Source organism: Lipophrys pholis (genome assembly GCF_963383615.2).
Source record: "Lipophrys pholis genome assembly, chromosome: 13".
NCBI lineage: Eukaryota > Metazoa > Chordata > Actinopteri > Blenniiformes > Blenniidae > Lipophrys > Lipophrys pholis.
This window is the reverse complement of record NC_137632.1, coordinates 5,102,172-5,128,165: the sequence shown is the minus strand read 5'-3', so window position 1 is coordinate 5,128,165 and position 25,994 is coordinate 5,102,172. Positions and strand designations below refer to the sequence as shown.

The following is a 25,994-nucleotide window of genomic DNA, read 5'->3' as shown; positions in this document are numbered from 1 at the left end:
AGCTGGTGGGTCGTGTGAACGTCGTGTACGACACATTAATGAATTAGGAAATTCTTTCTCCCGTCCATGATGGCGAGCAATCCGGGCCCAGAGGCTGCAAAGGCCAACCTTACTTCATTGTGCGGACGATGTTTTCCGATGCTGTGCCCTTGTTAAACCATTTGTAGAGCAGCATGTTTTCCTGAATAATTCAGCCTTAATATCATCAGTTCACAAAACACTTTTCCATTAGCGCTGAGTCTCAGGATGCTCTTTGCTCGACTTCATGCATGGACTGATTCAAGCCTGCAGCTGTTGAATTTTGTATTTTGGAGTTAACTTGTCTGGGCATTCCCTTCGAGTGAGCGTAATCAAAACATTCAATTATTTCCATTGGTGTAAAATTAATGAAACTGATAATTCATTGCCTGACTGGCCTAAAAGGATGACTATGAAGTCGATTAATCTTGATTTAAGGCCATCTCTGTTTTAGTAAAGCCGGGTTGACATCGGCAGGGGCGACTTGGAACAAACTCCAAAAGTTTGCATATATTTCCTGAGCAAAGCTCGACACTGGACTGGACCTTGGACACGAACAACTCCTTGTAGTCATTAGCCTGAGGGTTCACCTTTTCCAGCAGCACTTTGTTCACGTTTTATTGTTATATTCAGGGAAGATATGAAATATCTTAACTGTCTAAATGTTGATTGGGTCAAGCACTTTGGCTTCTATTTATACTTGTGTGCATATCAGTTTGCATGAAAGAAAACGAGAAGATTTTCTTGCCTTTGTTTATGTTTATATATATATATATATATATATTGATACTGTCAATCAGTTGAGTTATATAAAGAAACTATTCTATAAACACGCTGGTGTGTTTCCATTATGGTGTTTCTGGTTATCCTTCATCTTTTATACATTAATATACCGACTAATATAATATACTGTTAGTCATTGCACTTCCAAAAACAAAAGGTACTTTCAATCATCGTATATGTAATGTTAGATAATTCTTCAAATTTTGAGCTCTTTTTCAGCTCCATTCTTCTCACGGTCCCTTTCATGGACAGAGTTTTCCACAAATAACCTGCCTGCATACGTCCGGTGCAATCCACACACCATGTTATTGATAACGGCCATCTCTCCATCTTCTGAACAGATCCAGATGAATAATACATGTGGAAGTGAGATTGTATATGCTTCCATTTCACAGCCTTGCATCTGTGCAATATGCTGATCGTAGAGGAAACTGGGGAAGCGATGCAAGTGAGGCGAGCAAGGAGTGTCTCCTATTTACATCTTTCTTCAATAAAGCAACATAACCAGGATCGAGCAACTGACAGTCGGTCCAGATGTTTCCCGCATCTCCCACTTCGTTTTTACCAAACGCAGAGAAACAATTCTGCAAGAATGCGATCAAGCCTGATATGATTTCATTAAATCCTCTACTGTTTTTAGTTTGCGGCCTTGGGGAAAGTGGTGTTTCAGACCTAAACCTGAGGAGCAGCTGGCCTGTAGCCTCCAGATCAGTGACGCTGCAGTAAAACTGCAAACAAAGTCACATCAAACCAAACCATCAGGCCGGATTCGTACAAACGTGCGAACGGCTGCAGAAATACTGTGTTTTGGGAAGCGACAGACTTTTCTCAATGTTCCTCTTCAGAGAAACACTGCGGCAGCTTCGATATTGGAAATGCACATTTTTTCTAAATAAAATTTGAGGTTGTCTTTTGTCCACTTACTTTAAATGAGAACATTTTCGGGGTTTACTTTTTGCGCTAAAACAAAGTGAACATATTTAGAAGATTTAGGAAGATAATACTGTAACGTTAGATAGTCCAGCCCAGTTGTGATCAAATATGTGGCCCCTTTGTCAGTGTTAGTTTAATATGTTAGTGCTCTTCCACAGCGCAGTGATTCAACCTATGGCAGAGTCCAAGTTTTGAGAAATCCTCTTAGTTTTTTGGGAATAAAACACATTTAATCCACGATATACGTAACAGCAGCAAGCTGGATTTCACCCATCACAAGGATAAATAAATTAATCTCTCAGTTCCTAGTTCAGACATACTTAAGGATGCAGTCCCACCATTTAAGGAGGCTGTATTTTCATCAAGATCTGATGCGCTCCTGTGTGCACAGAAATGTTTCAGGGGAAATAGTCCCGTTATCAAATTGAAGGAGGAAAATGGAAGAACCTGTTCGCCATTTCACAGGTAAATCCTCAGGATTGTGAAAAGGTGCAGGTAAGCTTTGAGCAGAACATCTGTCCAGGAAAACATTGCCTCCTTTGGGTGGTTTTCTTAACGCACACACAAAAGACTGCGCTGTGTCTTTAAAAGGGGAGAGGGGTCCATCTCCGCCAGTGCGCCTTTGCAGTCAATGGCGGCTCACTCTTACAGCAGTGGGCTGTGTTCAGATAGCCACTCATCCCTCGCTGATTATTCTGTGTGCACTATGTGTATTAAAATACATTGACATACGAGGCGCATCGTCCTGGATTAAAGAGGAAAATAAAACAGGCGCTTCAAGCAATAACGCGGTGCTGTTGTGCGTTTCAGACGTGCGTTAAATGCATGTCGAAACGGGGCCTTCACTGCAAAGACTAATAAGCGAGAGAGGGTCCAACAACACCCCTTGATACATTTGATGACTCAATATTCCGTTTGCTGCTCTTTTCGGAGCAGATCCGCAAACAACGGCCTTTCTCCTTTTACGCGCCGACATGTACGTGTTTGTATTTGTGTTTGTGTGTGTGTGTGTGTGTGTGTGTGTGTGTGTGTGTGTGTGTGTGTGTGTGTGTGTGTGTGTGTGTGTGTGTGTGTGTGTGTGTGTGTGTGTGTGTGTGTGTGTGTGTGCGTGTGTGCGTGTGTAAGTGTGTGTGTGTGCAGCCACAGTGCTACCATCGCAGACAATAACACGGACTGCCGTGACCTACAAAAGAAATTGCCTCACGGATCAGTGGGCAGAAAGAGAGGCCAGACAACAAACCGCGTCGGTTTCACGGATCCGGGCAGCGCGCAGCAGACACGCCGACTGGGCGGGCGGGTTGGTGGGTTTAATGCGGGAGCGGAGCCGTGCGGGGAGGAGGTGGGGGGGTGTGATGTGTGGTGCTCTTACTTTTTCCGTGGACCCCGGACTGAGCCGCTCCAGCAGTCTGCACAACACCACCCCATCTTTCAGGGAGGTCTGCAGGAACGCTTCGGGATCCGAGATGGTCTTTTTCGGCGATTCCAGCACCCCGAGCGTGATCAACCAAGTAACCGTCTGTTCGGCTGAATTCATGTCCAGAGACCAGCAGATCCTCCCTCAACAAAGCGGCCGTGTTTTGGTATCTGTACAGCTCACCGCCCAGGTTACGATGTCATCTGTGCGTTCGGAGAGAAACAGCATTAACCCCCCCTCCCATTAATTCATTTTAAAAAAAAATGATGCCGACGGTGTGTGTGTGTCGGGAGAGATGCTGCGGAAGAGCCAGTATATATACCTCGGGTGGATGCAGATGACGGCTGGCTGGTGTGAATTTGGCAGGTCTGGTTTCCTCCCTTCAGTGGTCTGTTTTCCCCCCTCGAACATGGAAAGCTGTCAGTTGCGGTTCGCTGTGATGCGCCGAGGCAGTGGACTGCATACATGCGCATCGCAGCCGCCGGCAGCCACTCATCTATTGGATGACATCACAGGAGAGGTACAAGCCAGTCCAACCAGTTGTTAGAGCACTTCAGTGTGTCGTGAATAGGCTTTCACTGCGCGGCTTTGCATATCCTGCTCTTTTATCCGTTTATTATAACCGCGCCGCGGGGCTATCTGTTATTATCTGTTATTTCTTTTGGGGACAGGCGTCAATTCAAAAGGGAAAGCAGCTGTGCAGACAGGTCACCCGTCTAATTTCCATTTGAAGACATTTTCTGAAAGAAAGCAAAACATGACCGTGAACTGAAAGCACTCAGGGAAAGGTGAGCAGTTTTTAAATGTAGTGCTCTTCACTATGGAAGGACAAATATAAAAATAAACTTATAAGATATAGTTCACCTCCACTGAATTGTTGCAGCGACTTTGTATAGGGAAACGTTATATGGAACTTATAAAGACGCAAAATGTATTGCCTCTTAAAAGCAAAACATTTATTAAATTACTTCTTTAGAAATACAATTTAAAAAGCGTTTGAGATCCATAGAATTTAAAACAACACGACCAATCACACGAATATATTAACCAGTAGACAAAACCTTTATAAACAGTTAAAAAGATGGAACTGGGCATTGTAGAGTATTATGTTTGCTCTGAAAATGCAAAATAACATAATCAAGATAATTCCCAGAGCCACTAAAGGACCAGTAGTTCTTACTCTGGCCACTGGGTGGAGCCATTTGTTCAGTGCATCTTCTGCTCTGTCTCATCTTTTCATTTCAGTCAGTCAATGTTATGAGACGCATCAAGTTAAGATCATAACCTGTGCAAACTCAGTGAGGTGCGCTCTGTTCTTTAATAACTGTCAATTTCACTCCAAGGAATTTAGGAAACCCTGAGAAAAGTACGTGAAGCAACTAAATAGATTGACGCTCTGTGAAACGATTGAGTCATGGTGAGCAAACTATTTAAGTAAGCCGTACTGTTTTATCAAGTAGTGAACATTAAATGAATCTAATTAGAGTTTCTTTGACTCAAGCTGTTTCATTGTCAAGTTCAGTTGGTCACATTTACTTCATAAACAACTTTGTTCCTCACACAGCAGCGGATCTATCTAAGAACACTGACAAACTGTGACAATACGTTGGTAATAAGAAGCTGTCGCTCGGAATCTAGAACTCTCTCCACATGTCTTCATCCAACTCAACACCCTGGACAGATCACCAAATACAGAGAGACCTCGAGGGAATTTAAAAATACAATTAGCTTCAGATGTGTATTTCTGGACCACGGGAGTGAATGAGAATGCTCCACCAGAGAGAACATGCAGACTCCACTCAGAAAGGTGGCCAAAGCCCAACAGGGGTCAAACTGGGGCCTTCTTGTTGTGAGAGGATGAAGCAAACCACTACACTGTGCAGCCCGTACACTGATGATGAATGAGCCATACTAACCATGGGATTGGATATCAACCTGCTCTTCCAACCGAGCCACACACACACCTCGTGCTGTCTGCAGGTTTATTTAATCGACGAATCCAAAAAACAAACCGTATCAGGAAATAAGTTGCTGGAACAAAGTTAGAAGTTCTAACGTTGGAGTTAAACTGACCAACTGGAGTGAAAGGACACAACAATAGTGCAAACAGTTTAAGTAGTTGAACCTAACAGCGTTCATCACACCCCGCCATCTGAACGTGTGTGTGTGTGTGTGTGTGTGTCGTCAAGAGGGCTGACTCTGGAGGCCGCCCACGCTCTAAACAGGCGGCGTCGAGGGACGCCGCCGTACCCTGGAGGTCCTGTCTCCATGGGCCTGTAACCATGGGTGCTACTGTGAGGCGTGGAGACTGGCCCTAGGCGTTTCATGTCCCTCCATCCCTTACAATGTGCACTCGGAGCCACAATATGATGTTGTGAGCTTTAGATGGAGAATAAAGGCTTCCCACGATCACAGCTCCTGAGTCAATCCAGTTTAGAGAGACATATCGCTCATAGTGGCTTCTTCATCATATACAACTGAAATTATCCTCAAATCAGAGGCTTGATATCACATTTAGCCACAAAATTACAAATAAACATTTTTAAATGTGTTTTCCATCAATGTCAATAACACATGACGAGCATGAAACTAATGTTGCTTCCACCTTTTCTGTTCAGATACACTATCTTAGTGTGACTGTGAAGCTTTCTGCTCTAATAAGTCAAATTCTAGTCCGGGAGGGAAACACAGACTGGAAAAAGATCACTGTCCACATGGTCGGTGAATGAAGATGGATATTGACGACTAATAAAGGCTCAAGGTCAACAATGTCATTAGTAATGTCTTTTTTTTTAATGTCTTATGCAGTTAACATCATTATTGAGTTTAGGATCCATTCGTATGAATCATATTCACTCTTCAATGCACAAGTCACAAATGAACATGCAAAGCAAATGAAACTTTGTTTTATAACACAAAAACATCAAAAACCAAAAGAATGTGTTCAACCATAAAAAATGCCTCTTTGTAGAAATTTAATAAACTCTGGTAAGTTTAAAAAGCCGAAGCACAAAAGAATGTTGTTGTTGTTTAAATTCAGTTGTTCTTTTTGCAACGAAATGTTTTTAATTTACAACACATTGCAGAATAAACGAACTTCGACATCTGAATTGAGAAGCTAAAGAGTGTCAAACACTGTCAGACAGTGATCTGGGGTTTTCCCTCCGCTCAGTCTGACAGGTGCCATAAACAAAGGCATTCTCCTGGGAGTGCCGCTTCAACTAAAAGTCAGCTTTATTCAATTAGAATTTTTTTTTTCCTGCTTTTTTAAAGTTTGTACAACTAAAACCAGGCTAATGTTTGGTTTGTGGTTTCATCAGGCCAGAGGCCGTCACCATGTGTCCATCCTGACCATACTGACCACACTGACCATCCCAGTGAGCGCTTCCTGTGTGGCTCCAAGTTCATTCAAACCAGATCTGCGTTCAGGCAAAAGTGCATTAGGATGAATAATAGATAAACTACACAAGCTCCCAACGGCCAGAAAGTTCAAATAAGGCAGTATTTTCCCTTCATTTAAATTACATTTCTCCTGTCTCTCGTTGGGAACATCTGGACTGTGAGGGAGGTTAGTGCACATTAAAAAAAAGTTTGTTTTATGAACCCGAGATAAAATTGTTACAAAGCACACCTTGTTTCATCTGGATAGAGTTTGTACGAGGCTTTCCGATCCACACATTTACTTTGACAGGCCAACATTTGATACTGATGTTAACACATTGGCAGAACTGCCTGGGTTCCATTCACTTCCTCTCGCCTCTTCAGCAAAGGTGGTATTTTGTTTCTGAAACATTTTCTGAATAAAAATACAGCATTATAGAGGGGAAACAAATCACGATATACCACTAAAAAACAATGTTTTTTACTATTATACACATACTGAGATATGAGAATAGTATTCTTTGTAGTATTATTTGACTTTACACGTGACTCTTGTGTCATTTCCAGTGTGATAAGTTGGAACAGCAAACATCTGTAACGACACAACACAATAAACAGACTGTCAAAGTCTGCTGATAATAATAAAAGAACATTTAACAGATAAAACTTAGTCAAGAAAGGAAGTGAACACAGAGTCTGGAAGCCAATACTGGTAATGGCAAAACAAAAACTGATGAATGGCACATCCGTAAACTATGACTTAAGGTGAACGTACATCAATAAAGTTTGGGGTTTTTAATAGAGAACAAACTGCTGATGTCATATGCATATATCGTTATACTTTATCAGCTAATTGCGCAGAACACACCTTCTATCTAAAGTAAGAAATTGAAGGAACTATTTGAATAAAACTAGTTGTGGTAATCATATTTAATTTGAAATTTTAAGGAATTTGCTTGAACTTCAGCAACATATGAAAAAACAAACTACTGCACATATATATATTTTAAAATCACAAACACCAAATATAGTATGTCACATTTAAACTCATTGAATGGAGAGGCAGTAATAATGTATGGGCAATCATTAAGGAGGGCTAAAGCCCAATGAAAGAATTCTTTAAATTACAAAATAGTCAGATTTGTGTGATTTTATCAATGTTACACCACTTAGCAAACATTTCAATTCATCATTGTCATGTGACACTTTATCTTTATACTGACTTGAAGATAAAGTCTTGAAATAAAAAATCTTTCAACTGAAAGTTTACAATAAAAATTCTGGTAAACCATGTTTTTTGAAAACTAATAGAAAAGAGTTTAATGCAATTACAGAAAAGACAGAAACACATTTAAATCAGTTTTGCTTGTGTAGGATTTTTAGAGTTTGTCTAAACCCTTTGGCTTTTAATGTTCTACACAATGATGCCTTTGGCCAGTTTTCTCATGAAAAGCATCTCCTACTACCACTATATTTAATCACTGATAAACCAAATGACAATAGACAAATTAACAGCAACAATCGTGGTTGTTTAATGTCAAACTTTGAAATAAGTTTCCACACTTCCTAAAGAAATCCATAAATCCCACTTAGACACATTTTTATTGTTATTTTTACTATATATCATGAAATACGTAGATGTATGGTCTGTTTTAAACTTTTTGTCAGGGATTTCATTATTACTAAATAAAACTTTTCAGACATTTAAATGCACATGGTGTAAATTAAACCTCGAAAAACCTTTTAAAAGTTCTTAAGGTTTTAAATTTGATCTTTTTAAGTATGTTAAAGGCTGCAGTGGGAAGTGTTAACACATATTTTACAAGTCCTAAAGGTTCTCAGTGGCCAAGTATAAACCTTTACTGTCACTGCAAACATTTTAAAATGTGAGGTCAGTTGTGTTTACAGGGTTCTACTGCAAGTGATCAAAAAACCCAAAATAAAACCCACGAGTCAAGGAGGTGAAGAGGTCATCGCAGCCCTGCTCACTGGGCTGAACTCCAGTTCATTGTGCGTCTTTTGGATTCGTCATCATCTCCGAGCGGCTCTGACACTCAGATCGGAGTGTGACAACAGCTCAGATGAAACATCTCCTCTCTGAGTCGTGATCGCCCTCTGCGTGAGCTGCGCGTGTGTCATCTCTGACGTCTCCCGGACCGCCTCCGCCGCCGTGCGCCTCCCTCCGAGACGAGCGCGCGCACACACACACACACACACACACACACACACACACACACACACACACACACACACACACACACACACACACACACACACACACACACGTGCGGCTGCTGCGCGGCGGCGGATCCACGCATGAAGCGCCGCCGGGGAGAGATGCCAGTGTGAGCACCGCATCCGGCAACGCGACTCTTCACTGGTATGGACGCCGGAGGAGAGCGCTGACCATCCAGGAACCATGCCTACTGTCCTGGTCGGCAAAGGGAAACTTTCCATTGTCTGCTTTCTGCTCCGATGCGCATATTCTCAGGTGGGAATGTCCACAGTTTCTACTCTGGCTTTGGATGATGTTATTCAGCTTTGTATCAGAGCTGTGCATGTTTATAGTCCGTGCTTTGGGAATCACACCAACTTCTGCTAGAATTTAAATCTATTTAAACGCCAATCAAATTAATTAATTGGGATTGTAATGGCAGCACAGGCGTGCAGTTGTGTTAATTATGTGTCAATATTAAATTAACAAATCAGATGTCGTCACATTATTTGATAGTAGTCACAATGGGGGGAAAGGGTAAAAAAACAACAACCCAAAAACCCCAAATTGAGCATAACTTCAGTAATTGTAGATAGTTAAAGAATGTAACAGGTGGTTGGTTGTCTGCTTGGCTGCATGCTGCTTGTTGCAGGTGTTATGATGGCCTTGTGGTTTGCCTTAGCCCCAGGAGGTTTCATTCATCTGGGTGTTGCACCAGCATTGTAGCCAGTGATGCTTGTGGGCATGGATGTGAGAAACACACTGCACATGATAATACTCACACTAATGGGCCCGTGAGTGTAAACTCATGAAGAGGCCGGCCGGGCATTTGCCTTGGCACAGGCGGAGAGCTAAAATACTGTTTTAATGTTGGTGCCTTCGGCCTCATAACTGCCTTGTGGTTTGTAGGAATCAGACAGTTTTCACACACACGGTTTTCCGGCCGCAGGCTTCGACTCCAGCCACTCAGACACAGACTGTAGTGAGTCATGTATGCAAGAGGAGACACACACTAGAGTTCACAACAAAAGTGGCGCACAGAGGTAAGAATAAAATCACCCCCCAAAAATAGGTGAAATATGACACGTGTTAAAGGGGAGACTGATGGAAATGTTTACATTAAAGATAGAAGAAGTATATAATACCATTATTAGTGTAATAAGAGTAGGACAGAACTGAAAATAAAGTGAGACAAACCCGAACCAGACTAATGTAATGACGGGGTGACTACTTTCATAAAAGTGTTAGTTAAAAGAAAGCAGTATTGTGGGTAATTAGAACAACAGGATCATCTGGTTTCATGCATGTACACATTCACACACACAAAACAAACATCACAATCAGAATGAAACACACTCCCACACCATCGGCTCACACAGTTTGTTTCCTCTTATCTCGATGTCGACAATGTTCTCAAGTTTTGTACAGATGGGGTGAATGTAGGAATTGTGAGCAGAACTGTTAGGACAGGGAGTAATACGTGGGAGGAACTACAGGAGGGGGGCTGCATATGTGTGTTTGTGTGTGTGTGGGGGGGGGGGGGGGGGGGGTCTTGCTTAATATGGATGGAAACAGAAAGTTGCTTGCAACAGAATCAGCATCCGGCTGATCCTCTGCAGCTGTGATTTCTAAGATGAGTCATTCACAAGCTTCAAAGTCCTCGAACTCTCACAGTGACTGAGGCAGACTGGTGAGGTTTACAGTACAGCGCTCCACCGAGCCGACAGTGAAAAGGGCGGGAATCTGAATGCAGAAGGTGACTTTGTCTGGGGTGTGTGAGGCAGAGTGAGTCGACACTGGTGAAATGAATCAAGCCCAGGTTGTTACTGAGTGTGAACGTGCTCTGTGGGTGAGTGTGTTTACTAATTGTCAAAACCAAACGAGAATCCCACTGGCACTGCACCGTCACTGAAGATGCTCAGTATATAGTTCCTGTGCAGAATCCAAAGCCACATGTTTGGCACCAGCTTGTAGAGTTGCTAATCCAACCTGTTTGTGAGGCTCTGAAGTGCTACGAAAGTCCCTGTCACTAAAAGTGTCTGTCACTGTTAACTTCCTGAGTCATTTTGGAGTAACTCCAGCCTTCTGTTTGTGCAGGTAACAGGAAGCCAACACAGCCGCCGTGCCAAAGATATTTTCGAGGTAAGAAATTCCTGTTGATGCTCATCCAGTGTGACTTACACCGTCTTCATGTCATATTCTCCCTGTGCATCGAATTCATGACTATGTTTATGTTAGAAAAAAAAAAATCCCCATTAAAACAGTCCAAGTAAAAAAAAAAGAAAAAAGAAATGACTTGTGTCTGATGGCATTTTGTATTTTTAGAAGCAAACAACCAACACTTTGTTCACTTTGAACCTCTTCTCATTAAATTAATTGCCTCATGTGGGAAAGTCGTTTACCACAGCTCCATTTGATCGTATTTTTCTGCACAGCCTCAGTCATTTTGAGATTGTCTTTAAACTCAGTAAACTGCCTTTGATTGCTGAGAGAGAAGGAAACGTGCTGCCGAACACAAAGGGCTTTTATATGCATGATAATCACTTTATTTCTGATGGGCTTATACATATAAGAGTATCACTAACATTAAGTAACTGAAGATAAATGAAGATGTTACACAGCTCTTAAGGATTCAACATGACACGCTCAGTTTAAATGTTAGATATATGATATTTTGAAGAATGCAAACTATCTTATGTCTGTACATTTTGTCCATAAATGAGAAAGAGGAAACAATTTAAAAGCTTTAAGAGCATTGTGGGAAGAGGCTGCAATAAGTCAGTCAGTGTGTAGAGAATAATAAAATTTACTAACTGATTGTTGGACTTTAACGTCACTGGTTTTTATGAGGTTCTTCCCCAAACTTGGAGGCTCCTATTTCTGCCCCATGTCCCACCACCGGTGTGGGACAAAGAGCGGGAGCAGGCTGTAGGAGCAGAAACACAATGAGGCTCGGGGTGGGAAAGGTTGGGAGGAAGATAGCAACACATAACGTTCCACCTGGGAGACCTTGTTGTTGTTGGAAGGAAGAGGAAAAGTGGGTGAGGACTGGTGCTGTGTCCTTGGTGACCGAGGAAGGAGAGATAATGAAGTGAAAGGATGAGCAGAGACAGGAAACACTTGCCCTCCAGGGCTTAGAGCAGAGGGAGGGGGAGAGAACAAGGGCAGAGACGAGTTAGAGTCGCCTGCTAGGTTCATAAAAATGTGCCATTTTAGGAGCGTATTTCACTGATTGAATGAAACAAGCTCCCTGAGAGCAGACTCTCTGAATAATTTGGCATTTAGTGAATAACCAACCGAATCCACTTGGCATTTAACTCATAATAAATGACATAACAGATCTTGTTTCGGGGATCAGTGTGAAAAGTGTAATGTACAAAAAGACATATTTGGTCCAGCGTGTACGGCACACAACATCGTGTAATGATCGCGTCTCACTTCCAGGCGTGTACATTTACTTTGAAAAGAGAAAGACAAGCTGTATTTTCCTTTCACGGAGCATTTTAACTTCCCCATCCTCATGTACTGTAGACACGACGCATGTGAAAACAATATCAATCTACACGTGCAACAGTCCTTAACATGTTGAATGAAGCTTCGCTTACCATGCATCCTGATCTGCAACCCCACACACACACACACACACACACACACACACACACACACACACACACACACACACACACACACACACACACACACACACACACACTTAGTTTTTCAGTGTTTTAAGCAGGAGGTGTTTAAAAAAGAAGTGGGGGATTTGTGTTCATGCATCGCTATTCCCTATAATTTGTCTTCTTATCATTGTGAAGAAGCTTTCACTAAAAGAGTTCAACTGTTCACCCAGTAAAGAGGAATAATGATCAGAACATGCTTATGATCATGGGGCTGGATTTACCTCACTAATCCCAAAAAACAAAGAAATTACTGGTTTTATTTCAGGGACAAAATAGTCCGTTTATGGAACTGAGGCAGGAGGTTTTGTAAGCATCCACAGGTTTGTTTGGTCTGTGTGTGACTGCAGGAGAATATAGTCAGAGCAGGAGCAAACACAGTTTACTGTACATGCAATGCTTTCCCTTTGTGGTGGTTTAAATTTTGAATGATGCAGCCGGGGGAGGGGGGGGGGGGGGGGGACTGAGGTGAGACACATTCTTGTTACAGTCTCGAGTAGCATCATGGTTATTTATCACAGACAAATAGATAAACAGTTTACCTCAGGGTTAGTGGTGACATGTGGAAACATCACAAATCGATGAGCAGTATGAAGTTTATCAACTAGTATTTTAATGAATATAATCTCAAATCACCCTGAGAACTTGTGCCTCTTTCAGCTTTACTGAATCATTTTGAAGACATTTATAGTCAAAGACAATCACATTGATTGAAGGTGGAGGGGGAACATAACGCTGCCTCGCGGTGAGGAGGATCCTTGTTCGGTCCAGTAGCTTTTCTGGAGTTTACATGCTTTTGGTATGCATATTCTTCTTACTTCCTATTGTACGAGGTTATTTTGATATTGCTAAAATCCACCTCTCACTTTGTGTTTCAGCTTTGATGAAAACATGTCAGAGAACCATGTCAATCCCATAATGCGCACCACTGGACTGTATTTAGTTTAGGTGGCGTAGTGGTTAGCACTCTTGCTTTCCAGGGAGAATTATCCCGGTGGAAGTCTGGACTCTGGGCCTTTAACATTCCATGTTATCTCCCTGTTTGCAAAGTGGATGATCTTCTTTGGGTACTCCGGCTTCCTCCCGCAGTTCAGAAAAAATGCTTTTGAGGTTTATTGTGACTCTAAAAATTGGCTGTGTGTGTGTGTGTGTGTGTGTGTGTGTGTGTGTGTGTGTGTGTGTGTGTGTGTGTACTAGTATGGACTGTTGACCTGTGGTAAAAGAAATGGATGGATGTTACACCAGTGACTCAGACACTGGTGTAACAATTCCTGCTTCATGATTAGTGGGTGGGTCCTCTTTTCACTTGTTTCACGTTGAAGTCCAACAATACATTTCCGAGCAATTTCATTGAGAAAAGTGTTTTTTCCCGCTCTTTTCCACTCTGTAGACATTCATGGCCGTTTGCAGCAGCTCGGTGATTGTGGCTGTTGCACTGAAAACTCAGTATTACTTGTTACGCTTTGAGCCAGCTGACACCGCTCATGCTCATCTCCCCAGGGTCACCATACAAGCAACAAATGCGCTGATGAACTTCCCCATTTTGCAGTTCGGTGATTGCGCATAACTGCAAAGTGGCAGAGCTCTGAAACTCGGCAGTCAAACCTTGCATAATGCATTATTCTATCTGGTTTAATTTCTAACAGATCTCACTTACAATACGCAGATGGTGATTTGTTTAAATGCAAATCAAACACGCCACACTTAATGCATCCATTTTCATAGTAAATCAGCAGCAAAAGCTTTGATGAGTCGTACCTTGTAATTTACAACATACCAACTGAGTGACTGCAGCTGCTTCACGTGCCATTTATATCTGGCAACCTGCACGAGCCCACGGAGTTCACGTAGTCACAGCCAGCCGCACGCTTCCTGTTTAGGGGAAACAACACTCATTTCACGAATCTGCTGGTAAACTCTCCCCTATGCAAATGAGCGAGACATGTTGGTTTAATATATAAATGCATAAGAAAAGTTTATTTTTACAAGTACCTTGCCTTGTAAGTTTGATCTTTGTTTCTGTCACGCAGGACATGACTCAGTCCTGGCCGTCCCAGCAAGCCTTAGGAGGTGACCAGGCACAGCGAATCCTCTACAACTCAAAGGTGTGCGTCTGCATTGAGTTACTTTTTATGTCTTCATGCATGATTTTACAGTCCACCTACAGGTATTTCAAAGTACCTACGTATACTACGTATACTACCTACGTTATAATGAAGAAAAAAAGAATGGTTAATCTGATCTCACTGGACATTTGAACTGGCACAAAAACTGAAAATCTTCCCCCAGGGCTCTCTTGGGTGCTCCAAGGTGATCAAAAATAGATTTGCATATTTGGAAAAAAAGAAATATTCAAAGCCATCTTGTAGAAACTAGAACAGACCGGGGAAACTATCAAGTTTCGGTCTGTGCAGCTTTTTCAAAGGCAGTGCAGGGGCTCCAAGTACAAGAGTTAAGAACCAAATCCTTATATTTACATCAGATTGAGTTTTATTGTTGACCATTTAGATATAAGATTTTAAAAGAGGAAAGGAGTAAAAATGTTTTCTGTCATGAGCTTGACTGTGTTGATGTCTATGGCTTCAAGGCTATAAATTGTTTAAAATATTTCTCCCTCTTTCCTAAGGATTCAAAACAGCCGACAACACAGCAAAGACAAAGTATGTGTCCCTGCTTCATTGGCTTTCTGTGACGGACGATATATGAGATAATTAAAAGAGCTTCCCTGTTAACATGTGGTTTTGTCACCTCTGTCAGGTCGGGGAGATGCTCAGCTGCGGATGACCCGCCATCCTCATGTGGCGCCTCACAAATCGTAAGAAACATGATCCTCCAGAGGGTCACTGTACCCGAACTGCCGCTGTGGCATGCAAACAGACAATAAAATGCAACACGCACATGCAGGGATGGGTTCATCTGAGCGGCTACTTTAAAATACGTCATGAACTCCAGCATGTGGAGGGAGAAAGCCTTGAGGAAAAGCTTGAGCGGCGCAGAACGAATGAGTTGATATAGACACGCAGGGTCCGTCAGCGAACAGCGTCTGAGGCTCCGGGTCAGGTCAAAGGTCACTCAGCATTCCTGAATGTTGTCAGCGGAGACCGATGTGCTCCTGTTTGTTAACAGTTTCCACTCCTTTTAATGTGAAGCACATGTTCTGTCGTGTAGGACAACTGCATGTCGCACATTATCCGCCAGCACTTTCTTATGTAACACGGCAGCTTCTCCTGGTTAACGTCCTAAAGAAAACAATATTCACCAATCATCCAAACTATTGTGCAAAACAATACACATTTCAATGGGTAAACATTAAAATTATGACAGAACTGACTGATCCCCACAGAAGTCATCTTAAATTTACAGGATTGTGAAGAGCTGAATTCTTTGTTTTGGTCTCGTCTTTCTATACTGGAACGCTGGATGCCAAGTAAAAAAAAACCACAAAAAAAGAAATTAAATTAAGTTTCCCCTCCTTTTGTGTTTAGAGTGAATTAAATGTATGTACGACTTTCTTAGAGAACACACGTTTAATTGGTCCACATCCACTGTAACTCAATGGCACACTTCTTTGTATGATCATACAGCCCCGCAGCCATATATTCAGATTCTTTTTAAAGTACATCATCTTGCGACTGTTTGTTTACAGCATGCTTGCTGATGACCTGAAGCTGAGCAGCGATGAAGATGACACACAGAGGGTAGGTAGTGCTCACCTTCCCATATTGTAGATATATTAGCCATAATTGGATGTGAGCTGGTCATGATGAGATGCTGGAGGAGGCAGGCAGACTGTGGGAGGGAGTGTGAAAGCTAAGAAGGAAGACGAAAGTGCAAAGGAAAGCAAAACAGAGACTGTTAGTAGGCGTTCGTCAGCTCCGGCTGAGGGATGCCTGTTTGCTTTTTGTTTTTTTTTTGTGGAGTTTAATGATGTGCTCACACACCCATATGTCAGGTATGTGAAGACAATCAAGCAGCTGCAGTAGTAATGTGTCAAGTGTAGCAGGCAGGCTTCTTTTCGCTGCTGCTCTGAATTATAAGAACCTGTTTTGTGTCCTTTCAGGCCATTCATGAGTCAGCTTCCTGGGACAGACACAGGTAGCGAGCTTGCCCACAAATTTGAAGATGTGGATCGGATTTTAGAAGCTTTTTAGTTTGAGAAGTCTGTCTGTGTATAAATGCCCCGCTCGCCGGTGTACCTTCACTGACCCCTCTCTGATGTTTGTGTGTGTGTGTTGACTGACAGCCTGTCAGCACAGCGAGCGCACACACATGGCAGGCGGGTGAGACATTCCAGCTCCGACTCCTCGGGCTCAGACTCCATTGCTGAGTCCGACAGCAGTAGCCTTCATTCCCGGAGTCCCAGCCGGAGTCCAGAAGTTCACCCAGATCCTGCGCTGCCGGCCAACCCTCTGCCCCAGCCACAGTGCCACACCAAGGAGGTACCAAACGCTGAGTCTGCATCTTTTCTGCTCCTGCTTTTCTCTCGTTCTGCTCCTCTGTTTGTGTGCCTTTGGTTGAATTCTCTACAGGGAGTGGTGGCCTCAAAGCTGTTGACGGCAGGTGTGGGGAGGGACAGAGGAATGAGGAATGCCTGTGAGCTGGAGAGGAGAGAGAATTGGAAGGGGGGGGGGGGGGGCTTTGGGAATTAGTGGCTTGGTGTCATGTCAACCGGCTGTGTCTTCAAGAGGAAAGCCCCGAGGAGGTGCAGGCCATTTAGATTTGAGGTCATGTTGACATCAACAACTACAGTTTCTTTTTTAAAGAAACAGAACTGCACAGGAGAGTGTGGAGTGCTTTAGTGTTAGTGTTCCTAATAGTTACTGGAGGGATCGCTTAAAGTTGAGGTGTAGAATGTGGTAGGTATGATGGTCGTTTGGAGGTGTGGGGCATTGTGGGGGTTGGCTTGAGACGAGAGCTATATGGGCAATGAAGGGGAAACCTGCTCCGTTTTTATGAATGGAAGGCCCTGTACACCATAGCAGTCTGTATTACTGAACATGCACTACATTGGGCCCCTATAGAGAGGAAAGGAGGGGGCAGCATGTGTTTATGGGGGGTGTACAACATGTGTTTTTCATTTACGTGGACTGTGTGAGTGTCTCCCAAGGAAAAGATGGGGGTTGGAGTTGTGGAAGCAGAAAATCCAGCGTTCCAGGTAGTGAGAGAAAAAGGGAGGGGCAGAACAGAAAGAGGGAGGGCAGAGACGGTACAAGAGATGCAGTGTCTCCTCTGGAAAGAGGGTGAGGGATGAAGGGAGGTGTGTGTGTGCGGGGTGGGTGGGTGGGGGGGGTTCTGTTTGACTTGAGGAGTGGAGATTTAATTTAGCTCCTGGATAGCTGCGACAGAAAAAGGGAACACTTCGAGAAAGAAGTTTGCCCTCGAGCCGTGAGTACTTGCTTTGGTTTTTATGAGTGTGAAAATGTCCTGCCTTCTTGTGTGTTCTTCTGGCTCTTCTGATTGGCAACATGAGAAAACATGAAGTGAGCCCGTTTGGCATAATGGGAGGAAAGTTGAGCTCCTCTCGGCTCTGAGATGTGAATCCATCCCTCTCACTGTGAGACTGAAGTAAGCAGGCTCGTGAAAGAAGGTTATAACGTCAGTTGGATGTTTCACATTTTTTCAACATGAGTCACGGTTTTGTCATTTAGAGTGTAAATAGACTTTTTTTTTCTAAGCGGATTCATATGTCAAGTAATAGTTTCTTCTCAAAAGTTCTAACAGACTGGCTTTCTGTCAAGACATTTGTTGTCAAATTAAACCATCTTGCAGTGAAAGTTTTTACTTAATTATCACACAAATACTCTTTAAAGAGAAGTGTACTGACATGTTACCTACAAATGTATCGTGACTCACTTTTACTGTACATGATCGTAAAACTGAAGGAATGTTGATTTACTAGTGCTGTTTAGAGTGTTAGTTCTCTGCTATATAAGATTTCAACTGTCTGTGTGTTTCCACAAAGTTGCCTTTGTATAATTTAGACGTTTATTTCAAACCTTTTGTGAACAAAAAAAAAGAATAATGACATTTTCATTACTTTTATGGATCGCTTTAGTGCAAGTAATGATCAAATAGTTTCTAGGTTAAAGGTAGCGTTACATTAGATTGCATAACAGAAATGTCTTAATAGGATTATACATTTTGACTTATTGATTTGTGGTTGTTTAGGGACGTAGTGAGTACTCACTATGGGGAAGTAGTCTCAGTGAGTACTTCCACAGTTCAAGTCTGGGATTGTGGCCTTTCCATGTGGAGTTTGCATGTTCTCCCTGTGCGTGATTCTCCTTGTACTCACTGCTCACATGTGTGACTGTCTCTATATGTCCTTTGATGGACTGGCGGCCCGTCCAGGATGGAAGCTGCCTTGGCCCAAAGTCAGCTGAGATCAGCTTCAGTTGGATAAAGTAGTATAGAAAATGGAGAACTTGAATTCAAATTTGATTTGATCTAAAGACCTAGTAGTCCAGTAGATTTAAAAATCCACTAGCTCCTAAATGATTAATAAAATTTCTTTTTGATATGATAAACATTATGGTACTGTTTTAATGTGAATTTCGAGGATAGTTTTTTTTGGCCATTTGGAGTATTTTACCTGCTCCGGAAAGATGATGGAATTTATTAATTTCTATGGTTATAATTACAATATAGGTTTGTCCACCTACAATATAAACACAGATAAGTCAAATTTATTTCAAGAATTGAAGGGAAGAATGCCATACACTATAAACTCACTTAACATATTTCCTGTCACCAATGTGTGTGAGTGTGAGTGTGAGTGTGAGCGTGAGCTTGCCTGCATATGTATAAAATTTCTGCAGTTATTCTAAATGTGGCTATTGTATTTTAAATGTAGTAATTGTCATTTCTCTCTCTGTGATGTTTTTTTTTAAGACCAATCATCCCTCTGCTACCCAGTGGCAGTTGGATAAATGGTTAAAGAAGTCCCAGAAAAAATCTGCCAGCAGTGATCACCATCACACTCAAAGGGACCCGGGACGCGTGCTCGATCCTCACAACCAGCCAGCCCCCTCACCAGCCCGGTCGTGGGACAGCAGCCAGGAGTACAGCCCCAGCCAAAGCCCAATTCCGAGCCCACAGTTCAATTACAGCCAAAACAGTTCCCTGCCAAGTCCCGGTTACAGCTTCTGCCCCAGCCCCAGCCCATTCCCCAGCACTTGTCCAAGTCCTAGCCCAAGTCCACGACGCAGCCCAATCCCCAGTCCGGTTCCGAGTTTGTGCCCCAGTCCATGTGGGAGTCCGAGAGCGAGCCGGAGCCCAAGCCCTTCACCCAGACATCCTCCGAGAAGTCCAAGTCCGAGTCTACATCCTCCATCAGGGATTGATCACTATCCCGAGGTTGAGATTCACAACCAAACTGGTGTAACAACAAATCCCCACAGGACAAAAAATAGGCCATGGATTGCCCCAGTGCCTAACGCTGCCGCAAAGAGCAAGCCTACAACTAATCCTCATCCTCAGCTAAATCATCTACATAGATCCAAAGCTCGACCCGCTCAGGATCTGGACCAAACTCAAAGCAATTCCAAGGCTTCTGCAGCTTTTCTTTCTAATCAGAACCAAAGCCACAAATCCAGATCCAGGTTTGACATTCATCAGAGCTCTAAACACCTTGCCGAGGCTCCCAAAGCTAAAAACACATTACATGTTGAGCACATCGACAGCAGCAGATCTAACCATAAGCCCCGGCCTTCTTTTCAACCCAGCTCACAACACAGCACCACAAGGGCAAAACACTTAGATCCCCCTAATCGTGAAAGCTCCACTGGTTATGGTTCTCATTCCCAATCTACCTCTAAAGCTTCCAGCAATTCTGCTACTGCTTTAAAACATCGGTCCAACTCCTGGGAGGCCACAGCGCAAACTTCTGTACATGTTAATCACACAAAATCAGTGCAGAAGAAATCCCAAAGTAAGGAACAAGAGGTGGATCGCAGAAGGGATCATTTGATCCAGTCAGAGCAGAGAAAACACGAGAGGAAGGAGGACCGGCACAGAGAAAAACATCAAGGGAAACAGGACAGAAAGGAAGACAGAAGGCTGGCGGAGGAGCAACTGCGGAGACGTCCCTGGATCCAAAGCTCAACTGAAGAAGAGGAGGAGGAGGAAGAAGGGGAGGAGGAGGAGGGAGCAATAGACCAACAAAGAATCAGAGAAGAGAGTGCAAGAGAAGACAGCAGAAGGAAGAGGGAGCAGCACCATAGGCACGAATGGCAAACAGCTCAGGCCCAACAGAGAGGATCCGCCAACACACAGCGCCGCCGCCTTCAGGACAACACTCACCATCAGGACAGGACGAAAAAGGGAGGGAGGAGTGAGGGAGAGAGAGGGTCACAGCCCGGTTCATCACCCCCTTCTTGTTCCCCCTCTCCTTTGAGACTGTCCTCATCGTCTGCTTCCTCGCCCTCCAGTTCAGACTCAGAATCTGAACACCAGGCCCAGATCACCAAAGTCAGAGCAGACTCCACCTCTCAGAAGAGACTCATTAGGAAAGGACACCAAAACCCTAGCAGACCTGACGCCAGCAGGCTGAAGGTGTTGCACCAGAGAGGAGCCAACTCTGCACATCCTAGTAAGGGGCAGCAAAAACTCTACACGCTTGTCCCATTTGGGCGAGGAGACAAGCCTGGGCTCTACTCCCAGCGGGGGCTGAGAAATCTAGTGGTGCATATTGACCTTTGCCTTCTAAAGAGGGTCCCGGACAGCACCACCATTTCTCCTGCTAAAGCAACCTCCTCTTCCTCCTCTTCTTCATCAAACAAAGACAAGCAGAAAGAGACTATGAAACACCTGTATCCTCCTGAGACGCCAACGAAAGACAACAAAAGGAAACGCAAGGTAGTCAAGATGTAGTTTTTTTTTTTTTTTTTTAAGTTTTTTTTTTTTTTTTGTGTTATTGGACCAAAATTTTGTGTACTGGATTGTTCCTGAAAGCACGGCCGTGTGTCTTTGATCAGCTGGAGAATGGCGTGTCACACAGAGAAAGCAAGAAAAGCCTTCCTTATGCCAATGACCTGCCCGGCCACACAGAGTCTTCCACTGACCCAGCTGAGAACTTAGTGACTGAGACCATGCATAACGGGTAGCTGCACACACACACACACACACACACACACACACACACACACACACACACACACACACACCAGCGGCACTGCGCAAATCTTGTACCGATGTGTCTCATAATGTGTGACATTTACATGACTGCAGTGTGTGGCGGCGTATGATTGCAGGTACCTGGAGGAGTACTTGGACAACAAGAGGCCGTTGTCTCCCCTGTCTCCCCTGTCGCCCCCGCCGCAGAGTGGCGAGGCAACCAAGCCTACCTCCAAAACGAAGGCTGCAGCGCCGCCTCACACTCACAAGAATAGGGACAAAACTAGGGACTCTGCTATAAGGGTAAGACAAAAAGCGTCTTTTCTTAACGTTAGAAATGGCAAACCTTTGGGTTTATTTCACCTGTTTTTGATCATACAGCCCAAAACTGAGGTGGACTCTGTAAAGGTGTCGAAGCAGCTTCATCCGCCATCTGAGTCCTGGACGCCTGCAGGACTCAGGGCGTCTGTGCCAAACCACAAAACGTACGCAAACCTGCTTGAGCCACACAAAGTAGTGCCCACAGTCCCAACGTGCCCCATAAAGACACAGCAAACACAAAAGTATTGTGACTTCCTAACGGTAAAACGCACACCACATAGTCGTTCCTACTGCTTACGTGTTTTTGTGTTGATCTCTGCAGTTCTCACCATGCCGAGTACTACTTACATGAAGCTAAAAGGATGAAACACCGAGCTGATGCGATGGTGAGTCTCTCACTTGTGAGTGAACTTGTCGACAGAGATGTTACCCAAATCACTTTTGGAAAATCCTGAGCATGATGACAGGAGGCCAGGACACACAGACACAGCAAACCCATGTCTGGATGGATGGATGGATGGATGGATGGGTGGATGGATGGATGGATGGGTGGATGGATGGATGGATGGGTGGATGGATGGGTGGATGGATGGGTGGATGGATGGATGGATGGATGGATGGATGGATGGATGGATGGATGGATGGGTGGATGGATGGATGGATGGATGGATGGGTGGATGGATGGATGGATGGATGGATGGATGGATGGATGGATGGATGGATGGATGGATGGGTGGATGGATGGATGGATGGATGGATGGATGGATGGATGGATGGATGGATGGATGGGTGGATGGATGAGTGGATGGGTGGATGGATGGGTGGATGGATGGATGGATGGGTGGATGGGTGGATGGATGGATGGATGGATGGATGGATGGATGGATGGGTGGATGGGTGGATGGATGGGTGGGTGGATGGGTGGATGGATGGATGGATGGATGGATGGATGGGTGGATGGATGGATGGATGGATGGATGGATAGATAGATGGATGAGCCTACCAGCAGTGAAATGACAACATTATTTTCATTGGGTTCTAATGTAATTTACACAAAATAATCTGGAAAATATTTTCACAATGTGTTGTGGTGTCTGTAAAAGAAACATCACATATTTATATAGTTTGTTAGTCAGACAAAACAAAACGTTTTATCTGTGCCATATAAGAATTTCTAACATATAAAGTGGACTGGAATTAAAACAAGAGCGACAGAGATCTGTAAATAGCTTTATTTAACATAAAACAAAAACTATCCAGGGGTGTAACTTTAAAATTAAACAACTTCTGAGTTCATAATTTACATAGTGTGTATATAATTGGAAAAACCTCTGTCCACAAACAATCACGAGCGTCACCTCGGTCAAAGGCATACAAAGAAACTTCATGATAGAGTTTCTCTTGCATTTAATGTGATCTGTCATCGTGTGTTTTTTTCTGACTGTGTACAACTGAGCCCAAAGTAATCTTAAAACCCGTCTCATGTCATTTCTTTCTGGAGGTGGATAAACTGGGGAAGGCTGTGAACTACGTTGACGCCGCTCTATCCTTCATGGAGTGCGGGAAAGCAATGGAGGAGGGCCCACTTGAAGCAAAGTCTCCGTACACTATGTACTCGGAGACAGTGGAGCTCATTCGGTAAAGCTATTCGCTGGCACAAAAGCGGCTGCAATCATTTGAATTTGGACATGACATGCGAACAGGAACTGCAGCTCCACTGGTAATGGTTTTGTGTTTTAAGGTACGCGATGAGGCTGAAGAGCCACTCTGGCCCTGGGGCGAGACAGGAAGACAAACAGCTGGCGGTTCTGTGGTACGTGTGTCATCTCCTGTGTTTATACCACATCTATCATCGCTCTGAAGGACCTGCATTTTGAGGAAGATTTGTGGTCTGTCTGAGTTTCAATGGCTTGTGCTTTTGTGTCCACAGTTTCCGCTGCCTTGCCCTCCTTTACTGGCAGATGTTCCGCTTAAAGAAGGACCATGCATTGAAGTACTCCAAAGTGCTGCTGGACTACTTTAAGGTGAATCGAAAAGCAAATTTAAACAGGAAATTTACCCTATTGACTGATATCCTGCAAGAATGTATGTGTGGATCACTAATAGAGTTTGTTTTGCTGGTATTACAGAGTTCTCAAAAAGTGCCTACAACACCACCCTGCTGGAGTGACTCTGGAAAGTAGGTGGATGACACCATTATAAAATGATCATAATATATACACACCCGGACCCTTCATTAGGTTCACCTTGCCAGTAATATGTTGGAGTCCAGCACATGGCTGTCCATGTCAGGAATCAAATGAAAACGTGTGACTTTCATGTGTTTTTGGTGACTTTGCTGCTGGCGTGCATACCCTGTCGCTCTATTGAAGGAATACAATTTGAATCACCATTATCAGTGATAACATGAAAAGAAAGAAATACAAGATCAGCGCAAAGCAAAAACAGTCTATTGAAACATCTTAAAATACTGATTTATAATAAGAATGACAATTTAGGTCAAACTTAAAACTTGTCTTTCCACATAGTGATTCTAGTGTTTTCACTAGACAGTTAAGTTATTAAGTAATGTTGAAGTAGATTCTCTGTTGACTATATATTTAATGTCATGTCAGCAAACAAAACCTGTCTGATCCTTTGTTTTCTGCAACCACACCCAGGGTCACCGGAGGACCCCCATCCTCACACTCACCGAGTGCCAAGCACCTCAGCCGGGGTTCACACGGGGCCAGCAGCTCTGCCTCCCTCATAAGCATTCCCCAACGCATCCACCAGATGGCAGCAAATCACTTGAACATTACCAACAGTGTCTTGTACAGCTATGAGTACTGGGAGGTGGCAGACAATCTTGCAAAGGAGAATAAAGGTACTCGTGGTGAAGAAGATGCTTTTGAAATGAAAACACAGCAATTTCACAATTCCTGTATTTGTAAGATTTAAGAGTGCTGTTGATCTTCTTTTTTTTTCCAGAGTTCTTCAACTACTTGAATACTTTGTCTGGGCCATTGACTCTCCACAGTAGCATTGCACACGCTGTCCAGTACACCAGACAGGCTCTCCAGTGGATACGTATCAGTGCCAAACTCAACTAACGTGGAATGGATTTACTGTGGCAAGTCCACTGGATCTCGAAGGCCTCGTTTAATGTGGACAAGACAGAACTGTGGATCGCTATGCAGCTCTCAGGACCGCATTGATACCCCCGTGCAAGGGTGGGAGACCAGGCTGGATGAAATCCCAGAGGGCCTTGCTCCTCCTCCTCCTCTTCGTCTGCTGGAATGCATAAGGTTTCATACGGTGTGCGCAGCCTTCTGAAGGAGCAACCTCACTGAATTGCCTACACGTACAGTACGTTTTCTTTCCTCGCGGGTTGGATTAAGCAGAAGATTTGTGTGAACTGTGGATGACTGGAAGTCTGGAATCATTTGCCAAAATATAGTTTCAATCTCCAAGAACTTACAATGACCGTCTTCATACTCTGGAATAAAAGTGTCATCAATTCTGGGGCCAAAAATAGGTGAAGACGCCTTAACATGCCAGAGATTCGTATCACTTTTCTCAAACTGGAACACACATGGTTTGCTATTGACGCCTGTAATGTCTTTGAAGTATCAAATATTTTCAATTCTGTGTTTTTACTGTGCAATACCTGATGGAATATCTGCAAAAAGCAAAACATGTAAGTGAATAAAATGTTGGCTGGCCGCCAATATTCAAGGTCCCTTTTTAAAAAGTACATCTCTTTTGTTTGAGTTATGAAAGTGACGTTGTGTGACCGAACGAAACATCGAGTCGGAGATTTCTCTTCAGTATGTTTCACAATGATTGGAATTACAAATGACAGGACAAGAGATTCTGAAGATAAATATCATGATATTGGAGTCGTAGCAGAGCAGCTGGTTGAATAGAGCAAGTCTTCATCCAGTCCCGCGATTCAATGCCTCGTCTCTCCTGTGCCAAACAACTACAACCCAAAGTGACTCTCCTGAGCATCTCAATTTATTTCCATTGTTTTTACCTGTGGCTGTGGGGCGTTTTAGAATCAATAATCCACTTCAGTTACATGCTTTTGTTCTTTATTCTTGTAGAGTGTCTTGAAGAAAGGTTAAGGGAGAACATGCAGACTCAACATAGAGAG

The 25,994-nt window shown here is 43.5% G+C and overlaps 2 protein-coding genes across 5 annotated transcripts in view; one reads left to right on the top strand and one right to left on the bottom strand.

Moving 5' to 3' along the window:
* arhgef7a (Rho guanine nucleotide exchange factor (GEF) 7a) overlaps positions 1 to 3,587 on the bottom strand; it is a 30,382-nt gene extending 26,795 nt beyond the window's left edge. Inside the window, exons 1-2 of the mRNA XM_080478744.1 lie at positions 3,471 to 3,587; positions 3,104 to 3,351 (exon numbers count right to left, since the gene is read on the bottom strand). Of these exons, the coding sequence (XP_080334870.1) occupies positions 3,104 to 3,268 (165 nt within the window). The 5' untranslated portion in view covers positions 3,269 to 3,351; positions 3,471 to 3,587. The remainder of the gene's footprint in view (positions 1 to 3,103; positions 3,352 to 3,470) is intronic.
* Positions 3,588 to 8,932: 5,345 nt separating this feature from the next.
* Positions 8,933 to 25,585, top strand: aff3 (AF4/FMR2 family, member 3). 4 transcript variants are annotated; one of them, XM_080479153.1, is made up of 19 exons: positions 8,933 to 9,020; positions 10,842 to 10,886; positions 14,452 to 14,526; positions 15,048 to 15,081; positions 15,179 to 15,236; positions 16,068 to 16,119; positions 16,482 to 16,516; positions 16,665 to 16,860; positions 19,313 to 21,277; positions 21,397 to 21,521; positions 21,673 to 21,838; positions 21,917 to 22,020; positions 22,179 to 22,242; positions 23,358 to 23,494; positions 23,598 to 23,669; positions 23,787 to 23,880; positions 23,986 to 24,035; positions 24,517 to 24,722; positions 24,827 to 25,585. In XM_080479153.1, the coding sequence occupies exons 1-19, from the start codon at positions 8,949 to 8,951 to the stop codon at positions 24,946 to 24,948; spliced, it is 3,672 nt and encodes a 1,223-aa protein (XP_080335279.1). In that variant the 5' UTR covers positions 8,933 to 8,948; the 3' UTR covers positions 24,949 to 25,585. The 4 variants fall into 4 exon arrangements, with proteins under 4 accessions (XP_080335279.1, XP_080335277.1, XP_080335278.1 ...); XM_080479151.1 differs by having other exon boundaries at positions 21,917 to 22,098; positions 24,827 to 25,584; XM_080479152.1 differs by lacking the exon at positions 8,933 to 9,020 and adding an exon at positions 10,540 to 10,593 and having other exon boundaries at positions 21,917 to 22,098; positions 24,827 to 25,584.
* Positions 25,586 to 25,994: the final 409 nt, after the last annotated feature.

Excerpts from the sequence above, each read along its gene's own strand:
- aff3 (XM_080479151.1), top strand. The coding sequence starts at position 8,949 with ATGCCTACTGTCCTGGTCGGCAAAGGGAAACTTTCCATTGTCTGCTTT. Across the intron at positions 14,527-15,047 it reads GAATCCTCTACAACTCAAAG|GATTCAAAACAGCCGACAAC; the intron begins GTGTGCGTCTGC and ends CTCTTTCCTAAG. Across the intron at positions 23,670-23,786 it reads AAACAGCTGGCGGTTCTGTG|TTTCCGCTGCCTTGCCCTCC; the intron begins GTACGTGTGTCA and ends TTGTGTCCACAG.